Source organism: Schistocerca serialis, unplaced genomic scaffold, assembly GCF_023864345.2.
Source record: "Schistocerca serialis cubense isolate TAMUIC-IGC-003099 unplaced genomic scaffold, iqSchSeri2.2 HiC_scaffold_1451, whole genome shotgun sequence".
In the NCBI taxonomy this organism is placed as follows: Eukaryota; Metazoa; Arthropoda; class Insecta; order Orthoptera; family Acrididae; genus Schistocerca; species Schistocerca serialis.
In genome coordinates this window covers 789602-804469 of record NW_026047682.1, presented here as the reverse complement: position 1 = coordinate 804469, position 14868 = coordinate 789602, and the positions used below count along the sequence as shown (strand labels likewise).

Here is a 14868-nt window from a genome sequence, read left to right as displayed (position 1 = left end):
AAGGGACTTATACTGCTGTATTCCTGTGTTCCTCTGAACGTTTTTGCACCTTCTACATTTACCGATCAGTTGCAGTGTTTTTTTCTGTTTGCCAAGGTTTCTTTTCCTTTAGCTCCTTATATCTAACTTTGTTTGATATATGGAACATAAAATCCCGTCTGAGGCCTGCAATCATTTTTATGTTAATAATTGGCCATCGATGCTGTACAATCGCATGAGATGTTCAATTGAATCTTTTATTATAACATATTATGCGTTTCGGGATTACACCCATCTTCAGACATATGTTACAAGCAAGTACAAAACATAAGTGAACAGCACACTCAACACGTCTCAACGTTACAGAAAATGAGATCTGGCCATATGAGTTACATACCACAAACCTGAACTCCTTCCTACCCTACCAGGCGTACAGTCTTGACAACTCAAAGAAGGTGTCGGGGCGCTGCATGGTCATGTGCTCCATGCATTCACATGTAATTCAATAATAATATACTCAGAATATAAATCTAACAGGGTGTAATTACGACGGGCTAACGGGTACTCGGAAAAATTTATACGACAGTTTGGAGCTAAAATTCTTAACAAGACGCGGCAGTCAGGCCGCCAAAAATTAAATAGTAATATTGTGTCAATGGAATATGTTGGACCATGTTGCCAAAAAAACAACTAGAGCCTTTAGGAAGGCTGGCGTTCGCTAGGCTTCCATACAAGGAAGTAGTTGGGAGGAATATTAGTACATACGGACGAAGGGAAAACAGATAAGTTTAAGCAATCCGGTGTATACGAAATTAAGTGTGGGGGATGTGCTGGGACATACATTGGCCAGACGGATAGGGATTTTGCCACAAGGTTTACAGAACATAACTATAGTAATAATAGTGGGCTGGGGTGTCATATGAGGGAGACTGGCCAAAAGCGGGCCCTGATAGAAGATAGCCTAAGAATTCAGCATTTATAACCTAAAGGGAAGATTTTAGATAACTTTGAAGATATGGAGATCTACGCGCGTATACAGCACGCTGCACACCCAGTATTTAATAAACAGGCTTCCGGTGGGAACAACTGGTTTTCTGACTTGTTTGAACGGATACTGTTTTGAACTTGGTATCTATTATCCCCTCATTAGAAGTATGATTGTGTATTTTATAGGAGTTGGTGGTGTTCTGTCCACGTAGCGTTATGATAAGCTAGGTTTTTTGCCGAGTGGTTGGCTAGTTTAACGTCATACAGGGAACGTTAGATGGGCGTATAGGTTAGCATTTACAGATTTGTTCACCACCGTGCCCTTTGGGTGCTCTTTGGTGACACCATGGTTTATTTTATTGATTTTAGACTAAGGTTTTAACACTTTTAATGTTTTGTATTTGTTTTTTAAAAATCTATAGCTCTCCGGTATCCAGACAGCATAGGTAGGACTCGGGCAATTGTCGTGCCACTAGTTTATATAAGGAATGAATGAGGTATAGCCCACGTATCTTTTGGGATTTTATGAAAATGCTCTTCCTCTCACCATTAAACTTTTTCCATGTGGTAGAGGGGTGTAAGTTGCTGTTTGAAGGCTTCTGTTTGGGCAATCATGGCCCATGAGTATCACTTGGCTGTAACTCGATAAGCGGATGGCTTCCGCCGATGTGGTTGCCGTTGGCTATAACAGATGGCGCCTAAGACGTTTGTGTACGCGAGCTGATCACAGGGATTTAGTTTATGATGGATAATGTTGGTTATATTTAATTTGGTGGTATTCTTTTAGAGATTTGAGAGGTTGAAAGGTTTATTCGCCAAGGAACTCCGACCCCCTCTCCCTATTATTTATTTTATATTGACATATGTTTTGAGTAGTGTTTAGTGCCACTACTGGCTATAGGCATAGTATGGCAATGTAAAAAAATTTGGAGTTTAGAAAAAAATTTTAAAACTTTTAGTGTTAACGTGTACAGAAGTACTATTCCGACTGCTAGTCGTAATTACACCCTGTTAGATTTATATGTTGAGTATATTATTCTTAAATTACATGTAAACCATACAGCACCCCCTACTGAGGGCGCTTCGCTGCTGGTTGACTTGTTTAGCGTCAGTATACGCTCTGCTTCAAGACTGCTCGAGCCGCAGTCATATGTTATTCGACACTTTCTTTGAGTTGTCAAGGCTGTACGCCTGGTTGGGTAGGAAGGAGTTTAAGTTTGTGGTATGTAACTCATATGACTACATCTCACTTTCTGTAACGTTGAGACGCGTTGAGTGTGCTGTTCGCTTATGTTTTGTACGTGTTTGTAACATATATCTGAAGATGGGTGTTAAACCTGAAACGCGTAACATGTTCTAATAAAAGAGTCAAGTGAACATCTCTTAACTTTATAGCGATTGTAGAGCATTGGTTGCCAGTTATTAACTTTGTTTGTCCAACTTCTGTGATGCCCTTTTCATAGACGTCCATTCCTCTTCAAATGAACTGCCTGTGTGGTATTCATCAACGTAGTATCTACAGCCCAAGAGAAATTCAGAGGCATTTCATGAATGCTCTCCACTTCAGTGTCCCACTCCTTCCCGCATTTATCCTGCCAGACAATTCTCTTAAACTCCTATCCACTCTTCATCGCAATTCAATTGAGATCTGAGCTTATATCTGGCCCTAGGCGAGCCACACAATCTAAGAGCAGGATTTAGAAAACGATAGATTTCGACTTCTAGACGTAGATAATCGGAAAATTCTTCCCATAAATACAGAAGTACGAGTATTAACAAGAGCCTCACCAGGACGTAACCTCAGATGGAACTTTCCTGTGCCTCGATCCTTTTCGAAGCATACCTCCCGTGGGGAAGCGAGAGTTTTCTGTAGCTACCGACGGTTGCGAGTTAAAACAAAGAGCGACAGAGGGAGAGAGAAAGGGACTCCCCCCTCTTCCACTCCGCTCCAAGGCCAAACGTCGTGTGCAATCATGACTGTTTGTACTGAAGCAATAATGTTATGTAATTGCAGTAGGTAAAGTTTTGATATTTTTATCATTATGTAATTTGTTAAAAGAAAGGCGAACAAACATGTAAAAGTAATGCATCCACAGTTTGAAACAGTTACACTGTTTTACATTTAAGTGAACTTAAAGATGCAGAGCTACAATTTTTGTAGTATGTGTATTCTGATATAAAGCATAGCATGTGGAATTTATGAAACCCCATATATTAATTTCTGTCATCAGTGATAATACCTGCTACGGTTGCAACATTTTACATCAGCAGTTGATTTTATCACTGGGGATGTGTATCAACAGTTCTGCATGTCCCATCAAGAGAAACGTGTATTCTAATGTGTCTCCATTGTTGTTGTTGTTATTAGCAGAAGTAGTATAGTTATCACTACCGTGTGCTGCCAGTGTACTTCGCATGCCGTAATGTTGACTCATTGAGATGTCAGGTTATATGTAAGAGAGTGCACTAATGCCTTAATTTTATCAGGTGGAATACACGCATAAAGAAGTAAATAAATGTACACAATGTGCCAAATTCCGCTACTTTTTATAACGCACTTTACACTATTTCTAAGGACACGGGCTCTGTCGTTTCTTGCGACTCGTATTGTTTGTTCTGCTGGGGTCCGCATCGTTTAGTGGATCCCCGTACGCTCTGTAGCGTGTAGCATTAAAGGTCCAAAAATTTCGGAAAAGTTACTGTACCTTCCTGCATTGTCACTTTTATCGCAACGACAATGAACGGGAGTCTTAAAACGTCACGTGTCAGAGATCTGTGCTGAAGTTTAGTGAGCGAGCAGTCTAGATCGCATCACATCGCATAGTGATTTTTTAATCGGGACCTGTGCGCTACCTTCATGCTGAGTGCCCTGGGGACGCTCCCAAGACAGCAGCCGTGTTCACAGGGCCACGTGGACACGCTCCTGGCTGGACGGCCGAACACTCGGCCGTCCTGCCGCATCCCGACATGCCCGCTAAGCCATCCGGTCTCAGCCTTACAGCAAATGTCTGCGACCAGCGTGTGGGCAGCGGCGGTCTCAACGTCGCTGCGATCTGGCGGCTCTACGGGACCTGTTGAGTGACGTCAGATGAACACGACACGAGAGACTCGTGGACTCTCTTTGTCGGCCAACTTAGGCCCTTGTCGAGGCTAGAGGCGGTGTGCTCTACTCCTGTGTCAGCATGATCTCTCTTTATCTGACATCGAATGAAATCTGTCCTCAACCTTCATGTTTATTACTTGTAACCTTCCACGTAAACATAACTAACTCGACCTTCTTTTGTAACGAGAAAAACGTACACTTGCGAGATCTCAATCCTAGATGCCAAACACCCGCCCTCTCTTAAAATAAATGGCCATACTTAAGATAATACTCATTTTAGACGTCTTGAATGCAGAGTTTTTAGAGTTCTGTAGGTGCAGGTTGCCTGCCACTGCCTGCGCCCCACTGCAGCTGCCTGATGCACGAGTGCAGAGTACTGTGCAGCGGGGTGACGTCCAGAGCCCTCAGACCCGCTTCATGTCGCAAGTGTGGGAAGACGTGCGTGGAGCCGGTCACGTCTGCCCCATGTGCTTCGAAACTTTGTTCTTCAAGTAGAACACATGTTATTTAACATGAAAAACGGGTAAGCAATATGAGCAGATAGTATTTCAATGCCATGCGCATGTATGGTTAACACTGTTTGGCAATATTTTAGGACATATTCTGCAGCAGTTTTTTATAAAACACACGCGCACACACACACACACACACACACACACACACACACACACACACAGATCTCTGTTACGGGCAGAGGCAAGGTGAAATCTGACAATATTACCTCTTCAAAGCAAGCTTCCTAAACAGTCAGTTCGTGATTTTACGTCTCCGTCGCATTGTGCCAATGAAGTTGTTTGACGAAAATGATCGTGGTGAAAGGGTATCGTCATCATTGTCACCACCATCCTCTCATAAAGAATAGTCTAACGTCAATCAACTATTCTTCTCTCCATTTAACGGGTCTTCTCTATGACTGCCGCAACTAAATCGCAAGGTACAAATAGTAGCACAAAGAAACGCTCATAGAGTTTCTTTTGCCTCGTGTAAGAGTTAGTCGAATAGCCACATATAACGACGCTTACCGGTCACAACTGTCGCGAGCTTTGACGTTTAAACGTGGCAATTTGACCGTCACTGTATACTGCTCCTGGAGGTGCCACACTGTCGCTTGTCGGTTCACCGGCACTATAAACGCGAACCTCTTACTCACCGTACCGTACAGTAGTTCGAGCTCCGACGATGGGCGAACGCAGCGGAGCGTGCCAGAAACAAGTGGTACACGAGCGTTGAAAAGCTATGTGTTGAGAAGGTCTTAACTGCGTACAATCGTCCAAATCTCCGCGCGACATAGACAGCTGGGGCTCACACCTTGCAAGTGAGCGTTTTGTATGTGAGACCAGGTTGGTGATCTTCTCTTGTTAGATGCAATCGGTTGTGATTAGATAACTGCTTCTTTTCTTCAGTGTGATTATTATTTAGTTCTTATGTTTTTATTTCTGTGCACTTTAATTAGGACAGAATTTTCAAATGTGGTGAAGCTCCATCACCATGCGTTGATTAACTTCGACGAGAGTTTTTATAGAAAACCTAAATGAGCACATTACGCTTTATTTAACAATAACGAACTTCCAAATAATATACTCACCAGGTTTATCCAACCACACTAACTGAACACGACGCCGCTCCTCACAATTCACCCTGCTGACCGTGGCTATTGTGATGCGCCGAACAGCACGCACTGACTGGGACAGGATATGATGCCTCAGATCATCCGCTTGCAGCGTTGTCATGTTCCATTCCATGTTGTTCAACCTTTCAAAATAAAATGGAGTCAGCTTATGTGACAGATGATATTCTGAAACTTGACTGTATTTTGTAGACTAGAATAGTGAAAACTAAACTGAACTTTCCCCTCTCCAGCTTTTACGTTTCCCATTGATAGAGGTCGCCAGCCCCTTAGAGACGAATCGAGGTGTCAGACAGGAATTCTGGCGTAAATTACGGCTGGTATGCGAGTCTGCTAACATATTCTGGTGAACTGATCGTTTCTGATGAAATACAAGAATTCGCATACAAACATGCAGCCAGAACTATGATTGGACAAGCACGGCAGACCGCCTTCAAAGGCATGTAGTGGGCGCTCCCCCACAACATGGCTCACCGTCTGCTCCTTGACGCCATAGTCACGAGCAGCACTTCCACTATAAGACCACGTTTTCAAGACGCTGCCATGTCTCCCTTGTGCCGTTTGGATGAGGTTGAATCTTGATCTTTCGTGACAAGAAAGCCCATTCTGCTCTACCTTACTCAGTTGGACTGAATATTTATTGAACCCTGTCTTAGGAATTAGCACCTTGGCATCCTTGATTGTGAGATTAGCAGGGACAAAATTTGACAGAACATGCAACCCCTAAGTGGGAGCTGTTGTAGCAATGTCATTAAGAGTCAACATGGCTCCTTAACGCTTTAGCACAATATACAACAGCTCAATAACCAACAGAAATTGCAGCGTTGTTTTGTTTGTCTATATTTGCTCCCAAGTTTTTTTGCAGGAATGTAGTGCAGTTGATTTAGAATAGAACCAAACGACTTTCACACGTCCGCGCAGTGCTGCATAAATGACAGTGACAGGAAGAGGGAGACACCAAGGTAATTAAGGAAGTAGCTGCAGGAAATTTTGGTCCTATCCAGGGGCACATATGACTGCCTGTGTGCCTCTGTATCATGGAGGTAGAACTCTGTGGTCTCAGTTCCGCTTGTGTTTTGCTCGAGTCTCTATCTGTAAAAGTACTCCCTCAGTTTGGTGTCAACTCGGAGGCTCGTCGGCACAATCAGTAAGTAGCCAGTTTCACTCGATGAATTTGGTCACTAGGCGACCACTACGAACAACAATAACAAACTACCTGGGACCTTGGAGTGCGAAGAAATTGCCTAAGGGGACACGTGAAACGGAACCTGGATCAGTGGAGTGGGCTTGTGTTCACCGGCGAGTACAGGTTTCGAACGTCGACTGGGGATCCGCGTACAAGGCTGTGTAGGTGACCAGGCACCGGTGCAGGTCTCTCTCTATCCACGGGTTCTGCTGCGGGGCGGGACTGTCGTATTTTGGCCTGCTTTTATGGTAATATCAACAGTAGCAGAAAACCGTATAACGGGAGTCGGATTCTTTAGGAAGGTAGAGCAGAGAGTGTGTTACAGTGAACAGTTCAGTGATACAGTTACGCTTATCACAATCGACAGCAAACCAACTCCGACAACGATAGTTCAGATACTACATGCCGGCCCTACGAGAGCGACAGCCAGGCATCCGTCTTGTATCCTCAGGTTCTTCGCTTCATACAACTTCTTGGAATGTTGTGAGTAGGTATTCATCTTGAGGTGATTTCTCGACATGAAATCTCACTTTTTATCTCGTCTTTGATTTAAGAACAAAAATTTGAAAAGATTCAACCTTGAACAAACACGGTTTCTTCCCTTCTTACCGATACGTATTTCGGCCATATTACATTATCACCAGCGGGTCTCCTTTATTCTTTTGCAGAGTAAAGAGTAATCTATCGCATTGGGATACGCATATTTTTGGGAATGTGTTATTTTTGCTCAGAACGTTATAACAGACATGTAAACCATAGTAACACATGGACGTCATCTGCAATACCGAGATACCAACCAAACTGGAAATAGCAGACAGGGACATCAGCAACAGCTTGTGCCATTAACGCATACATCTTTCTGAGAGCGTTTTGAATGCAAATGTACAATTCTAAAATTATACGTTTCCCATTGTAACAATATATTCTTTCTAGTATGAAATTTTCGGAAAATTAAAGAGACCTTTGGAGATAAGAGAACGACTTGTATGAATATCAAGAGCTCAGATGGAAACCCAGTTCTAAGCAAAGAAGGGAAAGCAGAAAGGTGGAAGGAGTATATAGAGGGTCTATACAAGGGCGATGTACTTGAGGACAATATTATGGAAATGGAAGAGGATGTAGATGAAGATGAAATGGGAGATATGATACTGCGTGAAGAGTTTGACAGAGCACTGAAAGACCTGAGTCGAAACAAGGCCTCCGGAGTAGACAATATTCCATTGGAACTACTGACGGCTGTGGGAGAGCCAGTCCTGACAAAACTCTACCATCTGGTGAGCAAGATGTATGAAACAGGCGAAATACCCTCAGACTTCAAGAAGAATATAATAATTCCAATCCCAAAGAAAGCAGGTGTTGACAGATGTGAAAATTACCGAACTATCAGCTTAATAAGTCACAGCTGCAAAATACTAACAGGAATTCTTTACAGACGAATGGAAAAACTAGTAGAAGCCAACCTCGGGGAAGATCAGTTTGGATTCCGTAGAAACACTGGAACACGTGAGGCAATACTGACATTACGACTTATCTTAGAAGAAAGATTAAGGAAAGGCAAACCTACGTTTCTGGCATTTGTAGACTTAGAGAAAGCTTTTGACAATGTTGACTGGAATACTCTCTTTAAAATTCTAAAGGTGGCAGGGGTAAAATACAGGGAGCGAAAGGCTATTTACAATTTGTACAGAAACCAGATGGCAGTTATAAGAGTCGAGGGACATGAAAGGGAAGCAGTGGTTGGGAAGGGAGTAAGACAGGGTTGTAGCCTCTCCCCGATGTTGTTCAATCTGTATATTGAGCAAGCAGTAAAGGAAACAAAAGAAAAATTCGGAGTAGGTATTAAAATTCATGGAGAAAAAATAAAAACTTTGAGGTTCGCCGATGACATTGTAATTCTGTCAGAGACAGCAAAGGACTTGGAAGAGCAGTTGAATGGAATGGACAGTGTCTTGAAAGGAGGATATAAGATGAACATCAACAAAAGCAAAACAAGGATAATGGAATGTAGTCTAATTAAGTCGGGTGATGCTGAGGGAATTAGATTAGGAAATGAGGCACTTAAAGTAGTAAAGGAGTTTTGCTATTTGGGGAGCAAAATAACTGATGATGGTCGAAGTAGAGAGGATATAAAATGTAGGCTGGCAATGGCAAGGAAAGCGTTTCTGAAGAAGAGAAATTTGTTAACATCCAGTATTGATTTAAGTGTCAGGAAGTCATTTCTGAAAGTATTCGTATGGAGTGTAGCCATGTATGGAAGTGAAACATGGACGATAAATAGTTTGGACAAGAAGAGAATAGAAGCTTTCGAAATGTGGTGCTACAGAAGAATGCTGAAGATTAGATGGGTAGATCACATAACTAATGAGGAAGTATTGAATAGGATTGGGGAGAAGAGAAGTTTGTGGCACAACTTGACCAGAAGAAGGGATCGGTTGGTAGGACATGTTCTGAGGCATCAAGGGATCACCAATTTAGTATTGGAGGGCAGCGTGGAGGGTAAAAATCGTAGAGGGAGACCAAGAGATGAATACACTAAGCAGATTCAGAAGGATGTAGGTTGCAGTAGGTACTGGGAGATGAAAAAGCTTGCACAGGATAGAGTAGCATGGAGAGCTGCATCAAACCAGTCTCAGGACTGAAGACCACAACAACAACAATGAAATTTTCTCTCTACAGCGGAGTGTGCGCTGATATGAAACTTCCTGGCAGATTAAAACTGTGTGCCGCACCGAGACTCGATCTCAAGACTTTTTCCTTTTGCGGGCAAGAGCTCTACCAACTTTTTTTATTTTCTTTTTTCATGAAGAGGAAAAGAATTTTTCGCATCCACCCACGCGCGAACCCATGAGCTTCCGTATCCTATTCCCGCGCGCTAACTACTTCTTTTTTTTTTTTAAGGAATGTCACAGGGCGTGGTGCACGCCGCACTAGCAGTGGGGTCTCTCCACGGCACTCCTCCCACCCCTTTTCTCATGTCCCCAGTTGGGTCATAGCACTAAGTGTGCAGAAATCTTAACAGAAAATTCCCATTCTCCGATGTAAGAAACACAAAGCAACCTCTTCTCTGAGTAGAAACTGAACACTTATAAAAACTTAACAATTCTTCTTGAATCACACAAATACTTTGGAAGTCGAACACGAGTAATTCTGAACAAAATGTTTTGAGAAAACTCTTCGTGTAACATAGAAGATTCGGAAGCAAGGTAATAGTAAATAATAATAACACAACTGACTTTTAATTTTCTTCTGTTCGTTCTCGTCCAAGGTGTTGTAGTTCCACATATTTAACCGACACCCATTCTTTCAAAAATGATCTCCAGCATGTTGCCGTAGTGCTTCTTGTGGTTGCGATACGTGCTGATTTCTGCGTATTCACACTCCATGTAAACGCGGAATTCTATCTCGTTGTCCGACCCAAGTTTGTTGATGACATAACTAACATATTTTCCCGGTAAGCAGCTAATGGCGTTGGTTTTTAATTTCGGAAAGTATGTCATGTCTGGTCTCAGGAGGAGCGATTGCGTTATATATTCGGCCGAGGATTTGGCGACAAAGGCGATTTGTTGCCTGATCCAATTCCTGTTATTCACACTGCCGCCACAGGTGAATCTGTGGATGAGTGTATCCGCCAGATTGCGTTTTCCACAAAGGTGTGTCTGGTTTAAACAGATCCCATATAGTCTCTCGTTGGTGCTGATGACATTGTTAACTGTTTTGTACCATGCGGAAATAGCGTCTGCAGATAGCCCGGCATAGTTGATGTTCCGCCATACAGCTTTCCAGTCACAATTAGGGAATTTCTTTTCAGTTTTGTTTGTGCCCTCATTTAACTTCCTTTCAAGTATGATGTCGCGCGTTGTGATACATGTGTTGCTTCTGATTTCGTCACTAAGGTAACTTGCTTCGAGGAAAAAGTTCCTCACATACTGCAGACGGGCATTAATCCTTCGCACATCAATCGGTGCTTGCAGGCTATGGGGTGTCACAGCCTCAAAGAGCTTTGCGGTTATACATTGTGTAAGTTCTCGGAGTACATGGAAAGTCCGTTTGAGGAACAGAGCAGACGCTTTATTTCGAATGTCCTCCAAACCGAGGCCCCCGTTTCTGACATCCAGTATAACGGTAGTCGCACCGAGCCTGAATATATCTCCTCGCCATAAATAATTGGTAACAGTGGACATGATCCCTTTCGATACTAGTTTGGGGATTGGAAATACCTGTGCAGTGAAATACGTTTTAGACAAAATGCAGGAGTTCATGAATCTGACTTTTCGCACCTGGTCCACAGTTCGATGGATGTTCTCCATTACAGCACCATGAACTTTCCTCCTAGCTTCCGTCCAGTTAAAAGCAGCCATCCTCATCGGACATGTCATTAAGGTTATTCCCAAAGTTTTGTGTTTGTTGTCTTGTTTTGCCCATGACAGTCGGAGGTGATCTAGGCCCCGCAGATTCAATATTTTACTTTTGTTTTCATTGGTTGTCGCTCCCGACGCTAGACAATACTTTTGGATTTCTCTTTCCAGTGTAACTGTCTCCTCCTTATTCTTATTACAACACCCACGTCATCAGCATAAGCTCGTATGACGGTTTTCTCACCACTCAATGTTATGCCTGTTAGTCTTGCGTGGACACTGCGGAGAAAGGACTCTAAACGTACGGAAAATAAAAACATAGATAAGGGACTGCCCTGTGGAACCCCTCGCCTTATCTGTATGGGTTTAGATGTTTGGCCATTGATTGCTATTTTCGCATTTATACCTGTTGCAATATTTCTTAGCATGTTGACAATCTGAGGGTGGAAAGCCATTCTTGACAGCGTCGCAAAGAGGTATCTATGACTAACGCGGTCAAAAGCTTTGTTGAAACCTATAAAGATTAAAGCACATTTTATACTTACCACTGACTTAATTGCAATGACGTCTCTGTATGCAGATAGACTTTCGAATATCGTTCTGGTTGGAGAACAAGATTAATGATGACTCAATATTTTGTTGGAAAAGGCAGGGAATCTTTTGTTGATAATACGCGAAATTATTTTGTAATTAGAATTTAGTAGCGAAAGCGGCCGAAAATTGTTTAAGTTGGTTTTGCCTTTACTCTTAGGAATCAGTACTATTTTACTTTCCTTAAACTCTGCAGGGACCGCTTTTCCGGTCAGGACCACATTCGCCATGGAAGTGATCTTGTCCCCAATTACAGACCAGTAGCGGGCATAAAAATCCACAGGGAGGCCATCAAGTCCCGGAGATTTTTTGAGAGGTGAGTTACGCACTGCCTCATGCACTTCATCTGTAGTAATAGGTGACAGGATGTCAGCGTTTCCTGTTCCCGACAACTGTGGACCTAAAATAGTGAGAAAGTCGTCCAGAGCTGCATCGTCCACTGTGGTAGGGGCATATAAGTTGTCATAGTACCTGTGGACTTGGTCCAGTATTTCTTTCTGGTATGTGAACCTTGTACCAGTGTGCGTCTGGACTTCATCAATAAAAGTTTGACGTCTGTTTTCAGCATGCCGCACCAAGTGATACAGAGAAGCAGTTTCACCAGCTGCTACTGATGTGGCTTTCTATTTAATTTTTAGTCCCTCCATCTGTTGCTGTTTAATGCTTAATAACTTGGCTTTTGTTTTTTGATATCATTCAGACGAATTACGTCATCATTTGCCTCTTGATAAAAGTCTCTTAAAACTTTATAATAAAACTCCATTGTATTCCTCAGCTCCCTGCGCCTCGCTACACTATACTGCACGACAACTTTCAGCAACCTTGGTTTAGCCCTCCTAGTCCACCAGTCAGTGACTGTTGGGTGCTTGTCTGCTGTGCGGAGGCACATAGTCCACGCTACTCTTATTTCCTGTTCCAGTTCTTCGTCAGTTAAAACAGACATATTCAAATTCCATTGCCCTCTGAATCGACGGGTTGGCTGTACACTTAAATTAAAGCAAGTTAAAAGTGTACTGTGATCGCTAAAATACACGGGAACAGTTTCAACGTTTAATAAAAAATTTTGCAAATTTGGTGACACGTAAATTCTATCTAGTCTGCTGCGGGAGTGGCTGGTTATATACGTGGAGTCGACTGATGTCGGGTGCTGAAGTTCCTATACATCTCTGAGTTGTAGATCACTTACTAACTTTTTTAACTGTGGCGAGTAGTTGAAATTGGGTTGTTGATCTTTCTGGTTTAAAACACAGTTAATATGTCCACCTAATATAAGAGAACACGGATTTTTCCTCAATAAATAAATTAGTTCATCTTGAAAAAACATCGCACCATCCAATTTATGGGAATTTCCTGATGGGGCGTGAAGGTTAAGCACGGTCATATCGAAAATTTTTATGCCTACGGCTCTTCCTGATTCTAGTCGTTCGATTTCAGTCACCGGAATGCCTTCCCTTATAAGAACGGCTGTACCGATATGGCTTCCGTAGAAACACTAACAATTCCAAAAAAGCCTGGGATCCGAAATGCCGTCATCGCAACTTCTTGTAGCAACGCGATATCTGTCCCAGACTAGTACAAGAATTCTTCTGATATTGCCAATTTGAAGGGTGACTGTATTTATTAATGTTAATAGTAGTAGTGCTATAAACTTGCATCACAGACATACCAGAAGAAGCTATTTGGGATGAGGATCGGTATGATTATAGCAGCAACGACCTTCTCTACAAGTCACGATCCTTAGAAGCTGTGTGCCCATTACATGCACTAACTTCATAGAAAAAATTTTACTGCTTTTAAACAAAGTGCTTGAAAAGAAAATTATCCTGAAATCCTGACAATGCATTGCTATAAGTCACTGTGGTCTTTCTCTTTCTCCTCGTCAGTGGTGGCCCTGATGACTTCATATTTAATATTCTTTTTCTTGACGTCTTTCTTCTCTGGTGCGGCTTTCGCTCGATGACGCGTGACAGCAAGACCTTGTTTCGGTCGCAGCCTCCGACGGTGGCCGTCTTGCGCAACGGCTGTGGCTTGCGAGTCGTCAATATTTGGCTCCGGGGTGTTGTCAGTTGCGTTGTCTTGCTGGCGAGGCGGTGATGCTTGTTTATTTCCTCCTTCGGCGCGGCGTTGCGCTTCGGAGCCAGCAGGTTGTTTACTTGGTACTTCCTCGTACTGTTCGCACTGTATGGGCTGTGCACTCGATGCAGTTATTGCAGCTGTGACCTCAGGCTCAGGGTCACATTTCTGTGAAAGGCCACTACCAGCTGCGTCACTATCTGCTCGTGGCGGTATAACTCCTTGTGCGGAAGTGGGAGCCAAATCGACCTGCATTTCATCTCCTTTTACCACTTCCAACAGGACTTGGTTTCGGCTTCCTGGCAACGGGTGTTTCACAGGAAGAGTCCTCATCAACATTTTTTTCAGTGTCCTCTAGAGGACGCTTTTTAGTGGGAGTCTCGCTGTCACGGGACGGAATTTCAGCAGATAATGCAGGTTTTGAAGGCGGAAAGTCATTAACATTAAGTGCAACATTTTCAGAGGTAGTAACAGGATCCACGACAGCCGTCGCCTCTGTTGTATTACTGGCTGGCAACAAATCGTTGAGTGTCAATTTCCGGCGTTACGTAAGGTTATTTGTTAGCACAAATACACGGCGAGGGCAGTCCTGACGGAGGTGACCAGACTCGTTACATACATGACATGTAGGGGTTTGCCCGGAGTACATAACATGCGCCTTGTGCCCGTCAACAACGATGTGGGAGGGAATGTTTGCCTTCACTTCCATCTCCACGGAGCGAATGCCGTTAAAGCACTGCAGCTTGAAATGCGAAGCCCACCTTTCGTTGACTATTTGCCTGACAACCCTACACTTTCAAAGGACATCTTTAATTTTCGAGTTGTCTACTTCTACCGGAATATTCAAAACCCTAACATTTGTAATTACAAACTCGGAATTCCTGAGTTTTACAGTACTTGTAGTACCATCACGGTGTATAAATTCCGTTTCATAACCAAATTTTTCCAGAAAGCGGTCTACACTCAC

General features: G+C 43.0%; 1 protein-coding gene across 1 annotated transcript in view; it reads right to left on the bottom strand.

Annotated features, from left to right (window-relative positions):
- Positions 1-14868, bottom strand: part of LOC126443322 (uncharacterized) — a 65672-nt gene that overhangs the window by 38587 nt on the left and 12217 nt on the right. Inside the window, exon 3 of the mRNA XM_050090915.1 lies at positions 5655-5821. Coding sequence (XP_049946872.1) covers positions 5655-5821 — 167 coding nt within the window. The remainder of the gene's footprint in view (positions 1-5654; positions 5822-14868) is intronic.